We start from the raw sequence: 15746 nt of genomic DNA, 5'->3' as shown, positions 1-15746 counted from the left end.
GACTGAATATTAATGGTAGACATTTGATAATATGGGAGAGTAATATATTTTGTGTTTTCCTGTGCTTTCCAAGTTTTCTGCAGTAAGCATGTTTAATTTTTCTCTTTCTATATGTATGCAGATATATGTTGGTATTTGTGCATATCTATTACATATGTCTACTATATATGCATGTGTGTATATAAACATACCTATTTTCTAAATTTGCATAAAAAACACACAAAACAAACCTCACAAACAAATCCCCCCCCAAAAAGTAACTGCAGACTGGCAGCTTTTTTGCATGTCTATGGTACTTCAGTGCAATTCATTTTGAAAGATGCCCCAAGGCCAGGGAAGATTTAAACAACAATAAAAACAACATGGAGGGAAGAAACAGGAAAGATTTTAGAGAATAAAACTGGGGTCATTTGGAAGCAATGCTGTATATTCTGAGTTTCAATGTTGCCTATTCCCTGGACTCAGTAAGACACATAGCTGGAATATACAAGCAAACATGACTACGATGTAGAATGAGATGCCCATTACCAAGACCCCCTACTTCAACTCTCCTCATCTAACATCGGTCACTTGGAACCACTGTTTCAATTTTGGCTCTACCATTTAGCTAAGAGGCCTAGGACAAGTTATTTAATTTCTTTGTACCTCAAAGAAGTTTTAAAATGGAATAATAATTATACACATTTTGCCTGCTTCATTTCTTGAAAATTATGTAAGATAACATACGTAAAACATTCACACAATACCTGGCACCTAAGGGTTCACTAAACAGTAGCTATTTTTGCTAATCAAAATCTATAATGTTCAAAGTAACTGTAGATATAAGTCGAGCTTTTGTTTGTGTGTGTCCAACAGATACATGAGTCTGTTTCTAGGTAAAATACCTGAGCAATTCTGACATGGTAACAACTGTTAAGCAGTTGAAAAGAACAGGCTACTGGTAGTCACCAACTGACCAATAGGAAACAGGCACAAAGCAAAGCTGAACTACCAAATGAAATCTGGTCATCTGCAGTATCACTCAGGGATCCTCATCACAAGGTACCTGCTTCTTCCTGTTCACATACCTCTTCATGACTTTGCTTTGCTTCATGTGAAAAATATGGAAGCTCATAATGTATTCCAAGGACAAATCCATGGGCGTGCCCCCAGGGTACCCTAAGAGCACAGTTATGGGAGTGAACATGAATCAGGCAAGTCCCCTGCCTTGGTGAGCCATAATCTTTGTAGGCATGTGTGTCTGTATGTAGAGACAAAGAAACATAATAAACTTCAACATGATAAAATACCTTAAAATAAGAGGTATATACTATGTGGTAAGGAAGTAAATGGGGAATATTGTATCTGAGAAGATGTTACTGAGAAAGTAAACCCAAGGAAGTGTTTATCATGCAAAGATGATGAAGAGGAGAATTCCAGACCAGAAACAAGTCTAGGCACTGGCACCAAAGCATCAAAGGGTATAATCTGGTGATGTCTGAGTGCTTACATGATAGCAGCCACCAACACTGATTGAGCTAACACATGCCACCCATTAGCTCTGTTAATTCTTGCAAAAACTATACGAGGGAGGGAATATTATTATTTCTATTTTAAAGCTAGGAAAACGAAAGCTTTAGGAAGTTTGGGAACTTGCCAAGGGTTGCTTAAATAGTATATGATGGAATCTGCAAATGAACTCACATCTGATGCTACGCTCCAAAGACGTGAAGCTGGAAAAGTAGGTTGTACAAGACCATGAACGATATGCTCCAGTGTGTGACCTTTACCCTGAGTTCCTAATTAGTTTTCAAACTTTTAGACATAGAATGATTTGTTGAAAGGAAAGAAACCTAACACAGAACATGTGAAATGGATGAAAAACAGAGGTGTGGATAAATCTGGGGAAGGCACACAGAAAGGCCTGAGAATTTCCTTATAGCATCTGGGAAGGCAGTTTGAAAACTCCTGCAGTAGGCAACTGGGAAGTTAGTTTGTGCAGGTTCTGTTTTTGAAAGAAATGGGTGACTCATGGGGAGGATCACTGAACAGAGAGAAGAGACTGACGTTGGCAACGATTTAGAAAGCTCCTCCTGTTGGTTTAGGTGATAGGTGACAAGAAGGGAAGGTGAAGACTTCCCTAGGACTCGGTGCCTTACTGAATCTGAGAGTGAGAAAAGGAATCAAGAATGTGAAATTTTCTAGCTTAGTAAACTAGAATACGGGGATCATTATCTAGGATAAAGATACCAATGGGAGAAGATGCTTAGAAGTAGGAGAGTAGCAAAGCCAGTTTAACATGCCTGCAGACCACATACCTGGAGAGATAAGAAACCTGAGTGTGCAGCATTGGGCTTGGGAGAGACACTGAGTACAAAGATTTGGATGTTCTGGGTCAGTGGCAGAACCTGAAGCAGTAGGACAGATCATGAGATCTTCCAGGCAGAGCTTCAAACAAGAGATGAGAAGGCAGTGAATCGCTCTCCAGAAAACCAACATGAATGGTTGGGCAGGAGAGGAAAGGACACAGATGGAGAAGCACTCAGAGACTCAAGAGTGGGACGATGAGAATATGTCATAGAGCCAAGATGGCTTCAAGATATCAAAAGTGGTCAGTAAAGCTAAATGTTGAGAAGAGATGAAATAGGATGAGGTTTGAGAAGAGGCCAAAGGATCTGGTGACCTTGGGGAAGCAGCTGATGTGATTTTTGTTTAAGAAAGAGATCTCTTTAAAATTTTCCATTCCAGAGAAATATAGCTAAAACTGATTTCTGCTATTTTCCCTCTAGGTCATATTTCCACAATACATACTCCTCATTCTAATCCAAAAACCTTTGGAACAAAATACTACTCAATTCAAAGAAATTTATATTAAAATAATATTTCTGAAATGTGCCATTGATATACATCATTGACAATCTGGCCAGAGCATTTTGAGTTTCTGCTTCCACGCTTCAAGCATTTTTAAATGTTAAAACCCACTACAAATTTTGTTTCCTAAATTGGATTAAGAAGCAATTTTATACTCTGTCAATCAGCTTTACCAAGATATAAAGGGAGTATTACTTTAGTGTTTGTATGAAATAGAATTTCCATCACTATAACAATGTCCTATGGATATTCCATTAGCATATACAATTACCAGAATATTTTACCCCATCAACCCCTTGAAATCCCCATGAAATTAGGTTCCTAGATTAATATTAGATGAAGTTTCTTTTTGAAAAAAATGTAATTTTTAAGGGAATGCATTTCTGTCATAACATTCTTCATTCTCTCTTCTCTATTTTCTCATGACTTTTCATACTCCTAGACCTCTAATTTTAAAAGCAAATATCTATTAGGCTTGGTCCCCATCTCAGTGTTCTGCCAGGCCCAGGCTGCCCTGTGGTAAAACTAGTTTCAGGAGTACGACAAGGCTCTTTCCCTCAGCTTCTTGAGGAACTGCCCCCTGTTCCTCTACAGTGCCTCAGGCCGGTTCTAAGAGTGCATGGTTTAATAGCTCGGAGACTTCAGGGAGGATTAAGACAAAAGCTTTCCCCAGTAGTGTTGGTGATTTTTCTTCCTCAACAGCTCCACCCAAGACACCCAACCATCTCAAGGGGCTAGGGCTGGTGCTGGCTCCCTCAGCTAGCGCCTGGCTGCTCAAGGTGTGAGAGCTCCTGTTCAATGGATGGGATCTCAAGAATCTGGGACTTCCCTTGGAGGCCAGGGAGTGGAGAAGGCAGGTTTAGGCATTTGTTACTTTCTAAACTGTATGCAGAGAGGTTGCTGGGCTACCAGACTTCTCTTACCAGTTTCAACCACAGCAGTTCTAGATCTACACATTTTATTTACGAAGGGTTCAAGTATTAGAAGGCAAAAAGAAAAATGTTAACTGCTGAAAAATAATAGATTTGTGTTTTTTCTGTGGAAGCAAAAGCAAAATTTTCATGGACATTCTAAATACAGGCTGGTAAGTGGGGATTTGTGCCTGGTGTTAAAGAGGTCTTGTGACTTAGGAAACCCTCCTTCCCTTTTGTTATCAGTCAGGGCTCAATTCTGGTGACCCCCATGTCCAAGGTTTTCAGAGCTGAGTGGGGGGCTTCTGCATTTTGTATACAGACAGACTGTGTTCCACAGTGCTGCACACTTGGAGAATATTTATAAGAGCAAAGCATAGAATTTGGTTTTAAGGAGCTACAGAGTACCCCAGATTATCTTCCCTAGCTCTGAGTCACAGCTGAATGCTTGTCTCTTCTTCTAAGTGGTCCTTCAGCATCCTGTCTACTACTTTATGTCTAAATAGACTACTTCATTGTCTATTTTCTCAATGACTGGGGTGCTCTTTGAAGGTATGAACCATATTACTTGTGTTCCAATGCCTGGCACACAGTAGGTGCTCAGTAAGTGTTGAATGCCATGTTGGGAGGGAAAAGACCTCTGTTGCAGAAATGAACACTTGGAGAATAGAGAGACTGATGGATAGCAGGAAGACTACAACTTCTATCTAGAGGAGGTTTCCCTGTCACCTCCACCTCATTCTACTCACAGTGCTTCTCTTGCCTTGGGGGTGGATTGTCATGCCTCATTTTAAAAGTAGAACTCCAACTGGTAGGCAAAAAGTGCCCCTGGGAATGAAACAAATAACTGCTTGTTTTTCAAGGGGTGAAGAAGAAAATCTTGGGGAAGAATGAAAATTTAATAGGAACTGGAAACATTTTGGCTGGGGAGCCAACTGATGGGTTCAGGGTGTATGCTTATGTGTTGGAGACTGCTAAGAAGACCCTAAAGTTTGCTTACACAGACAGGGAGATTTGAGTTGCATAATTGAGAGGTGGGTGCAGCCTCACCTTCCATGAGAAGGGGGGCAATGGCCACTTTCAGGGCAATGAAGGTAAAAAAGGCAGAAACATTTCACGAGGCAACCACATTAATGCCTAGAACAGACTTACAGGCCAATGCTACCTGAAGAGGCTGGGGGCAGAGAGACAAAGAGAGGAAAAGTCATGAGCATAGGCAAGTTTCATCCCAGACATGAAGCACTGGGCTGGGACAGGGGATGGAATAGAGACGGCAGGGAAGAGAGGTGATACTATACTTAGACCAGGAATACAAACAGAGGTTGGAAATGAGCCATAAGTAAAGAACTCACTAAGCAATTACAAGGGGGGATTTCTAGAAGACAACAGCTGCAATAAGAACACAGGGCCTCTCAAACTAGGAGGCCTGAAGGGCCCTGTCGGTATCCAAAATCGGGGACATTGTAGTGTCAGCTTTTGTTACTCACTCTTTGGTTGTTGTTCCTCAGGCCAGTGGGGCCCGAGAAGTACCTGCCAGTGGATGTTTCTAGGCAGCCTCTACTTCCACTCAGGCTGCAAGTTCAATAACTGAGCTGAAGGTAAAATGCATGAGATGAGAAAGAAGCTACTATGTGACTGAGCACATCCAATGGACTGCATGAGTTACATAATATAATTCCATTTAATTTATCAGCACTGCCCTGCTATTCTTATCTCCATTTTATCAAAAAGGAAATGGGCAGGAAGCTAATGGAATCCCCTCAAAATTGCCTCTAATCCCATGTACAGGAAGAAGTGGGAGTTACTGTTTCGAACACTTTTGAACCTTTTCAACTATACCTCATGGCCCAGCCTACTTTTGTGTCACTAGCGCTTGCCCTTTCATTAGAATTAATGTGTCCCCCCCCCAATTATCATAGGAGGATATTATAATAATCTAAATAATTCTTTTAGATTATTATAGGAATTCTGTGAGCTTGACAATTCAGGAAAAGAATAAACACACATGGTAAACAATGTTCCACCTTACCAGTAGTGTCAAAGAAATGCAAACTAAAAGAATGAAATTACATTGTCACTTAATAAAATCATAAATTTTTTTTTTTAAACAAACTGTTCAATGCTGGTGAGGTTGGGACGAAATGGTGAAAAAGGAGTCACCTACTGATGGGAGTGTAAATTGTTACAATCTTTTTGGTAAGCAATTTGGGAATAAAAAATCAAGAGTTTTAAAGCATTTCCATACTTGGCTAGTGATTCCAATTACGTAAAGCCATACTAAGGAAATAATCCTAAAGACCAAAAAGTCTCTGTGCCCAATAAAGTTCACTTCAGGTTTGGTCCACATCTGATATCCTACAATAGAGGTCTCAAGAAGTTAAATCATCCAGGGAACAGTTACTGAGAATATTTGTAAAGCATTTGAGTACATATGGACAAAATGTTTGGACTTTAACATTAAATCAGACGTTAAGCTTTTAAAGATCATAGAACTCTAAAAATTTGATAATCCTTCCCTAGACACAATAAATACATCCTCAACACCCACCATAAAGTCAATGTGAGAAAATAATATATCTAAAATTCCTTGTAACAAATCAATAAATTACTCACTTTTTGGAAACTGGTCAGAAAATGAAAGTTTATCTTTAGTGCCCTGAAGGAGCAAATATAATATCCTCCAGCCTCACAGGGGAAGCCCTGCTGCACAGATAGATGCAGCATACTAAGAGTATGTGAGCACCGGGTAACTCAGGTCTGTATAAAGAAATGAGTCCCTGATAGAAATGCTCTCCTGCCTCGAGTGTAAATCTCTAAATTGCAGAGGAAGAGTAGGGAAAGTAGAAGAAAAGGACAAAGCCAAAAATCTAATAAATTATAACAATACAGAGATAAGGGTGTAAAACTGAGATGAGGGTAACCCTTTTCTATCAAGCATCAAATGACTGAAATTTTCTTTGAGAGAAAATACTCCTACTCCCTCAAATGTTAAGTTCCTATTTTAATTCCATTAAATGGGAAGCATCCTATAATGGATTTCTTTGTCATCTTGAACAGTGTGCGCCCAGTTCTGGAGAATAATTAAGACCCTAATGCTGAAAAGAATTTTTCTCCTCTTCTTGGGGCTGAGAGTAAATGCTTAAGAAATATCAAATTAATGTATGGGTGCTAACACTGAGCTAAGCACTGGGATACATGGCCCCTGTGGCTGTCCCCAGTTATCCTCAAAAAGGGACAGGAACAGCAATGCGCATAGTCAATGCACTCAATGCCTGCGCATACGGAAAAAAAAATCAGTGCACTTGGTGAGGGACACAGAGCGGATTCTGCCAGTGAGGAAGGCAAACAGGAAGGTTCAGGCTTCCTGGTGGTGACTTTTAATGGTGTGATGGGTGAAGGATGAGCAGGATTTCCTCAGAGGAAGCAAAGAGGAAAGGGAGGGGAGTGTTTCTATAATGATGAACTGACTGTTAGAAGGAGCTGGAAAAAAATGAAAAACAAATTGGGGTAGAATATGAAATGTCCTGAAGAACTAACCAAGATGTTTATACCTTCTGTAGGAGTGAGGACACTTCCACAGTTCCTCAGGAAGGGAGTGGTACACCAGGATTTGAAATGACGAGTCTAAGTGCCTGACTTCCTCCTTACTAGTCTGCTGGGATATAAAATCCTAGTGTTTAGAATCTGACTATTAAAGAGGCTGTCCTTCAAAACAGAAATCTGTGGCTTTCCTATTTTTATTTCATAGCCCTGTGGTGTGGTTAGAAGCAACACACTTAGGTGAAGAGAATTCCTGATTCCTATTTATCATTGGATATTGAAATATTTCCTATGCAACTTTGCTTAATGAGCTACTAAATGAAAATTAAACTGGAATTTTATGGAAGACAGTTCTCAGCTATTTAGTTTTTCTCTTAGCAGACTGTATAATTAGGTAAAACATATATGTAGATACTGAAAATTACTATGAGGGGCCACTGTCTACTTCTATGTTAAGGGGAAAGTAATGGAGGTGTTTAAGATATGCTAATATCTTGAAATTAAGGAATAGGGTTGGGAAAGGATTCATGCCTGGGCTGGATGGCCATTTGGGATCTGGGAGGTACTACAAGGTGCTGCTTAAGGGTCAGACAACCCCAATTCATTCAAGTTCTGCCAGTTACTTGCTGTGGGAGCAGGTTACTTAGCCTTTCCAAACCTCAGTGCCCTCATTTATGTAGCAGAGATAATATAAAACACCTCTTAGTGTTGTCATGGAAAATAAATGAGATGGTATGCATAGTTCAGTTAGCACTGTGCTTGACCCACAGTAAACACTCAATAAAAACCAGTAATAAAAATAATTATAATATTATGAGGAGAGAGTCAAGCTTAGGATAAGTTCATCTAGAACAACTTTAAGGCCTCTTCTCACATAAAGAACCTATGAGTCTACATCCTTAATTAATGTCTCATTAGAAATAAGGCCATTCCCTGCCTGCAAATGTGTGTGCTCACAGAGGTATTAGCTAACTTCAGCAAACACATAAATGTACAGAGATTCGTGGTTAATTCTAAACATAAGAAACCTTTCCCTGTGGAAATGTTAATGAGTGGAGAGGCTACAGAAACAAGTTTCTGCCCAAAGCCCAATCACCAACAAAGTAGGGAGAGAATCAATTTACCCAGGTACCTTATCTTTTCTCAGTTTCATGATTAAAAAGTAGAGTGAAATCAAAATTTTAAGTGTTTTCACTCTCAGAAGAATTTTATTTTGCAGATGGAGTAACAGTTGACTGAATCAAATTCTCCTATTGAGGCCTTAAACTATTTATTGGGCTTTTAAAACTCAGTACTACTAGAGGCTCAACTAATCATTTCAGACCATTATCATAGAATTAAATGACTGCTTCACTCAAAATATCTAATGAACAAACACTGCATAGGTTTTCCATCCTGTGCCTCTGTGTAGGATTACAAGGCTCTGTGTGGTATAACCTGAAAAGTTAAGACCTAGTTCCCAGCTCTGAGTGACCTCCAGAAAATCAAAGATCAATAATTTTAATACTTTCAAAAATATATGGCACTCAAGGATGTTCAAAGAACTTGGAATATATGTCATCTCACTTGATCTTTATCATAGAAGGACAGTTAGGGCTTATATTTTTATCTTCATTTTATTTTATTTATTTATTTATTTATTATTATTTTTTTACATGGGCAGGCACCGGGAATCGAACCCAGGTCCTCTGGCATAGCAGGCAAGCTTTCTTGCCTGCTGAGCCACCGTGGCCCTTTATCTTCATTTTAAAGATGTGTTCAGAGAAGATAAGCCCATTGTCACATGGCTACAAACAACAGAGCTGGAACTTGAATCCAAGTTTTTGGTCTCAGAATCCAGGACTCCACTGCCCAACATTATTTCTAAAAGAGCTTCATTTATTCTCACAGAGTAGCTTAGTATTCAGAGGACAGTGTTCAATAAATATTAATCGATGACTTAAGTTTACAATTCAGGTCAATATTTTCATGTTTAGCTTTAAATTTTAATTAATGTTGGATACACATTTTTAGTTCAGGTGAAAAAACACTATATAGATAAATTTTATAAAACCCTATAAACAATCCCTAGGCCTATAAATACTGTGTCACTCAAAATTTCACTGCAACTAGAGCAAGATGAATACTTCCTCATGCAAATGTGGCACTGTGCATTGCTCTTCAATTTCCTGTTAAGTGGAAAGATGACCTTAGATTTGAGTAAAACCTCAGGAATGACACTAGATCACTTATCTCTAACACTCTGGATATCAACTGAAGTGAAGTAGGAAATCCCATAAATCATCTCACACACACATATATACACACACTACCTTTTTGCTACATTACAGCAGGAGCACAAGAAAAAAGCCTTCCTTTGCCATTTTTCACCAATAAAAGTCCTTACTGGACATTTTGCCAAGAAAGTTATGCCCTACAGTCCCTGACATGAACTTTGAGAATAGCTTCTTAGAGGTCAAAATGTGCTTTATAATATCCAGAAACTCTTATTATCATGTGTCTCTTTCACAGCAGGTACTCAAATACAGGTAAGTCATAAATACACAGCCATCTGAAAAAAAAATAGATAGAAATATCCCTGCCCTGATTTGATTTCCTTAAAATCAACCTCAGAAAAAATATAGGAAACAGTGGGTGACTATAAATTGGTCAATCATATAGTTAACCATTAAGACAAATATTACCTTCCATATATACCTATTAAAATGGCACTTACCGATCAAAAAATACTTATTCATATTTTGAGGTTCTCCCTATTATTTTTTGGCTGATTAACTATCATTTCTTTATGGAGATAGAGGATGCCACAACAGTCAGTATTTTGTATTACTCTTATTCACATCAAGGCTTACTTCCCAAATTGGGCCTAAGTAAGACTGTAACTGCTGTGAAATTCCTGTCAAATGCTGCAACACTGTTGAGAGCTCCACTTTTTGCCAATTTCACACTTCCTGACCTGGCCTGCCTGAGCAATGTCTGTCAATTTACCCTCATTATGCAAAGCCCCAAAAATCAGCCCCCAAACTCTGGAATGTAGCTTTTGCTTTAAAAATGAGGTTAATGACTATAGACTATACAGGGCCTCTATATGTGCTGGTTGCAATTCTTTTTTTTTAATAACTGGGTGTATTTGAGACATGACATTGTGGCCAGTTGAACACTTTCTCAGCTATCACAAGGAGTTCCTGTGGGGATTCCACATACTCACTTTTGGCACGTGAGGATTGAATTCCACCGCTCTATGAATAGCCTCTACTGCATTCATCTCTGCTGTGCTCAGCCCCCGCCGTGATGCTGCCTCTGGAGAGAATCTGAAAAGCAGAAAGACAAACACTATCCAGTTGGGACTTCTGCTTGGGCAACAACCTGGAAAGGCATCTATACATCAAGGGCCCACAAAACCACAGCGAGTCAACGGCATGAGCTCTCCAAACCTCCACTACATGGAACCTCTGAGTGACCCTCAGACAGAGGCCAACAAAAACCCCAGCAGAAGCAGAAAGCGTGCTTGCATCTAATTGCGGCAGGAATTAAATTCAGCTGTCAAGCCTCTCTGTCTAAATAGCTAATCTAAATTTTCTACAAGGTACCTGCTTAGGTCAGGGGAGAGGGGAGGACTGACAAGGGCGGACAGTGTTGGAAAAAGAGAAAACTATGTTACAGAAGAGCAGACTTGGTTAAAAACAGAACTGGGGAGAATTTTAAAGGAGGCTCCCAACCCAATGTCAGTGCTGCGATGGAGGGTTAAATCGTTGCAGCTTCAGCAACAGGCGAACCTGCCTGGGGCCATTCCTGCAGGGGGTGTGCAAGCCCAAACTGTAGGCAAGACACCTGCCCAAGTGAATGAAAAAAAACCAGACCATGCAATCTCTTTCTCACCTCACACCCAGGGCTAACTCCAGAGCTGTGCTTGGCAGGCAGACACCACAGGGGAAGCTGTGACAACCCTGGCCCTGCCCTCCCAAGCTGGAGTCGCTGTGTAGGGAGAAAAGATGTTGCAGTAGGTACTGGCGATCTACAGGATAAAAAAGAATGAAAGAAAATTACTTCGGTCTTGAAGTGCACACACACTTAACAGCAAACCTGTCTGACATAGCAGAGGCTGTTTTCTTTTCCTGTTATCTGCTTTTCAATGCTCCAAGAGGGTTTGTATTGGGGAAATGTAAGCGTTTGTGAACTCAAAAACAGTTAAGTCATCTATTCTCTTTCACCTGCCAGTCATCCCTGGATGTTTATGGAAATTCTGTATGCCACAGTTACCTGTCTGAATAAAATGGGCAAATGTCCCAAGGAGATGGTACCTCAAAGTAAATGGACCCTGGAGTGGGGAGTTAATTTAGATTTGATGAGGTGAAGAATGGGAGATGAGCATCCCCATGGCTATATCATATGTTTGTAAGACTTCTATCCAGTTGTGGGCTGCTGAAGGGAGAGGAATACGCAAAAAAATGAATAAAAGGAAGGCATTGTGTGTAAGTTCCAAGCAGGCCTTTTGGTGTCTACTGTCTGGCAAAAACAAACAAACAAATACCCCTCCCCCCCAAAAAAAGTCACCTCAGAGGCATGTAATTTCATGTAAATCCATCTTTAGGGACCCATACCTACTTACATTACCTGGGGATGAATAGTCCCTCCTTCTAGTAGTAAAAGAAAAGACCAGCAGGTTTTGGAAAATGCATGCTCATAAGCAGGAATCTCACAGACTAAAAGAAACTTCCAGAGAAAGCCCTCAGAGGCAACACATTTCCTTAAGTCAGGTCAGGCATTTAGTACCACACAAGTTATTATTCACTTACTTGTCAGAGACAGCTCTTGCTTTGAGCAAGGCAGCTGTGTAGCATATTGTGGCCGACTTTGGTAAGCTTATATCTGTTAGAAAAAAGGAAAGTAGGAACTCTTGTAAATTTGCAGAAATAAAGAGCAATGATTTTTAATTTACTAGCATTTTAATGACATAAGTCAAATAATAAAGCATAAATTAAGTCTATTTTAATCCATATAGTACACAAGAATTCAGTGCTCCTTACTTTAAGAATCAGGGGTGGTGTGTGAAAATAAGGGTAACATATTTTTGTGAATAATTCATTTTTAACATCGATCACACTCTCTCTTCAGCAAACACATATTTAAAAATCCAGATTTTTCAAATGTTGAGTTGTTGAATTTATTTAAAGCAGAGGATAACTATAAATACATAAAATTCTTTGTTCCTTATAAAAATTTCTCAACAGGAATATGAACTACTAATATGAAAATATATTGCCTGGATTTAAAAGAAAAAAAAATAGCTAAATAAATTATTCTTTAGTGGTCAGATTTAAACCAGATTTTCTTTGCATTACATTCCAAGAAGTTCATACTCAGGTTTTCATAGTGTAAGTTAAACATGTAAAATTCAAAGATATGTGTCTCTTATATATACGTGCATACACATAATACATGCACACATCTATGAAATCTTCAGAAGACTATACTTTTTGTTGCTGTTGTTTATTTAAATCTGTGACAAATCCTTTCTCTATTCCCCAATAAAACAGTTCCTATCAGTTTGCATAAAAAATTTCAAATTTTTTGTAGGAGTTGTAGTGTAAGGCATAAAATTAAGTCTCATTATTATATGCTGCCTTGACATCTAATGATCAAGTTCCCCTCCCCACTCTGCTCCTCTGAATAAGGTCTCCTAGCTAAAGAACCCTACTTATCAGCAGGACCAAATATAATTCCTGCTTATCCCTTAGCAGCAGGTTTCAGTTCCCTGCCAGTCCTTGAAATTATTAAAAAAGCCAATTGCTTCCTCACTCTGGCACTCTGCTATCTTGATTTTACAGAGTCTGCCTCCCACAGCCCCTGCTTGTTCACTGTGTTTCTGAGTGCAACCCCTGTGTGACCCTGCAAGGCATGTGATGTCCTCATCCCCATGGCTAGAAGGACACATGACTAATAAACTGCTCTGCTGTCCATCTCTTCTGTGCATTGTTGAGGATGTGTTCAACTATCCCCATAACCCTAGGTCAGGAATCGCTCCCTCACCAGCAGGGCATGTAGGTGATACAGATGAGGGTACAACTGAGAGTCAATAAACTCAAAGAGGCAGTTCCTGCATGTGTATGTTGGGGAGGGCAGTAGGCGTTGGATTTTAAATTATTATTCCACTTCTTTTAAGAATAGTATGAGTTAATATTTAACATCCACAACCAAATTTACACTATGATAGAGAAATATGTTCTTAATAAGAAGTAAAAAAAAGGCTATTCCCAGGTTCTGCATTCTAGGTCACTTTAGGTTACAGGAACTTCTGGAAAGCCTGAAAGCTTCTTCAAAGGGTTGCTTTCAACTTAAAAAGGTTATATTACGGTGGGAATGAAAAAAAGTCCCGCAGTCAATAGACTATATAAGAAAATAATTCATAAAGGATGAACAATTCCTTATCCAATAACACTTATTTTCTATTATTTCTAGTATAAGGAGATTTCTCTGAGGGAAATTTCAATGACTTTAATAGAATAGAAATAATCAGTGAAAACACCAGCACAGAACTGAAAAGGAAGTCTTTGTAACCCTAATCTCACAAACTATATTCAAACAAATTTCTACCACCATATGGTATAAAAATACACCATACGGTATAAAATGGTATGCGTATGACTAAGAAGAAAAAATGAATGTTGGGTACATCAAAAATTTAACAGTTTCCCAGTAAGGAAAATCTATCCAGGAATCAAATCTTTTGGTCAATTCATTGATTGTTACAGAAGATAACAAGAACAAACTGCATAATAATACAAGTTCTACATAAAAATTCAGACCTTTTATTTAAAAGATATCCAATTCTTATTTCCACCCCTTCTCAAGTGGGCTGTGTTCTTTCTGTGCCAACCTGGCACCTTTCTGTAAAGTCGGGGCCAATGAAGAGCCCTACAAAGGAGTGGAGCTGAAAATGATTATCATAATCATCTGAAGGTGGCCACACAAGGTGGGTCCTCACTTGGAAAAGCAAAGAAAACCTGTTGTTAAGAACTTGGCATCTCAATGAGAAAAATCATATTGTGTTTTTGTGGGTACCTAATCAATCAAATGGACACAGTCTCCCCAGTGAAAATGAGGAAAAAGATACAATCAAGATGTTTCAGTAGAAGAGTACAGACACCCAATCACAGGTGATTTTAACTTCAGAATCATGTCCCCCACTCCTATAGGTGGGAAACTCACAACTAAAAAAATCAACTGGATTCAGTATCATTTGGACTAATGTACATTCTCTTCATTTAAAGAAAATTCAGCCTTCTCCTTTATTATATGTAAAGTAAACAATATATGTGCACAAGGATAATGTTTTAGAAAGTCAAAACTATATTTTAATCAGTATCAAATGGGGAAAAGGGAAACTGTGGCTCCATGAAAATAACCCATTCACAATTCAAGGCATGCATGCTCACTCCATCCGTTATCTTTTTTACTTTAATAAGTTATTTTGCTTTCACTGTTTAACAAAAATAAAAACAGCATTGTTTAACAAAAATAAAAATAGCAAATATTCTTGTATAACTTGTTTATTTATATATTTTCAATGTTTTTCCTTCAACTCTGCAAAAACAGTATGTCTATTTCATTAGGGGTTATTATACCAATGGGAGTCTATCTCCAAGGAAGGATGCATCACTCCAAATAAATTGATCCTAGATGAATTTCCCTTCAGGTAAACCATCTTGTTTCATGAAGTTTTGTTTACACAATATTGTTTTAAATGATGTTGATCTTTCTGCAGAGCTCTTGGGCAATGTCAATAAAAAGTTTTAACATTTTACATACCCAGCAATTTCACTAATAAATCTTTATCCTAAGGAAGTAATCATGAATGTGTGCAAAGATTTACCTTAAGGATGTTCACCACAACACTGTTTCTACTGGCAGAAAACTGGAAACAACACTGTAGCAAGCAAGCTCCTGGAAGCAAGCAGCCCCTCTTGCCCAGGGTAACTCAGCTTTCCCAACGCTTCCTGGGGCTCTGGCCACCAGCAAACAGCCAATCACCTCCCTCAAGTGTAGCCAGTTATCACATTAGGAAATGCTGCCAGCAGCCAATCACCTCCCTCAAGTGTAACAAATTGCCATATTAGGAGGACAGCTAGCAGCCATTCTGTCTATAAATAACTTGTATCAAGGCCCCTTTGGGGATCAAACATTCAGAGGCTACTTGGCTGAGGTCTAGGGCCATAGACTAATAAAACCTACTTCCTGAAACTTCAGAGCCTAGATCTCAGTTCCTCCTGTTTCGGAGTAACCCTCCTGGAGGCTTGCAGCCTCATCCCTGGTTACACACTACAACACAAATGTCCAATCATAGGGGATTGGTTAAGATACTGCACACCCATAGGGTGAAATTCTTTGTAGTCATTAAATCACATAGCATGAATATATGTAATGACCTGGGGAAATGTTATATTA

General features: G+C 39.0%; 1 protein-coding gene across 10 annotated transcripts in view; it reads right to left on the bottom strand.

Annotated features, from left to right (window-relative positions):
- The window catches only part of ST7 (suppression of tumorigenicity 7), a 377376-nt gene that overhangs the window by 24476 nt on the left and 337154 nt on the right, over positions 1-15746 (bottom strand). For all 10 annotated transcript variants that reach the window (XM_077115619.1, XM_077115687.1, XM_077115865.1 and 7 more), the window contains 2 exons: positions 12098-12170; positions 10510-10612 (listed from right to left, as the gene is read on the bottom strand). In XM_077115619.1, the coding sequence (XP_076971734.1) occupies positions 10510-10612; positions 12098-12170 (176 nt within the window). The remainder of the gene's footprint in view (positions 1-10509; positions 10613-12097; positions 12171-15746) is intronic.

This window comes from Tamandua tetradactyla, chromosome 1, assembly GCF_023851605.1.
Source record: "Tamandua tetradactyla isolate mTamTet1 chromosome 1, mTamTet1.pri, whole genome shotgun sequence".
NCBI classification, from domain to species: domain Eukaryota; kingdom Metazoa; phylum Chordata; class Mammalia; order Pilosa; family Myrmecophagidae; genus Tamandua; species Tamandua tetradactyla.
The sequence above is the reverse complement of the archived record's forward strand: the minus strand, read 5'-3'. Positions and strand labels throughout refer to the sequence as shown.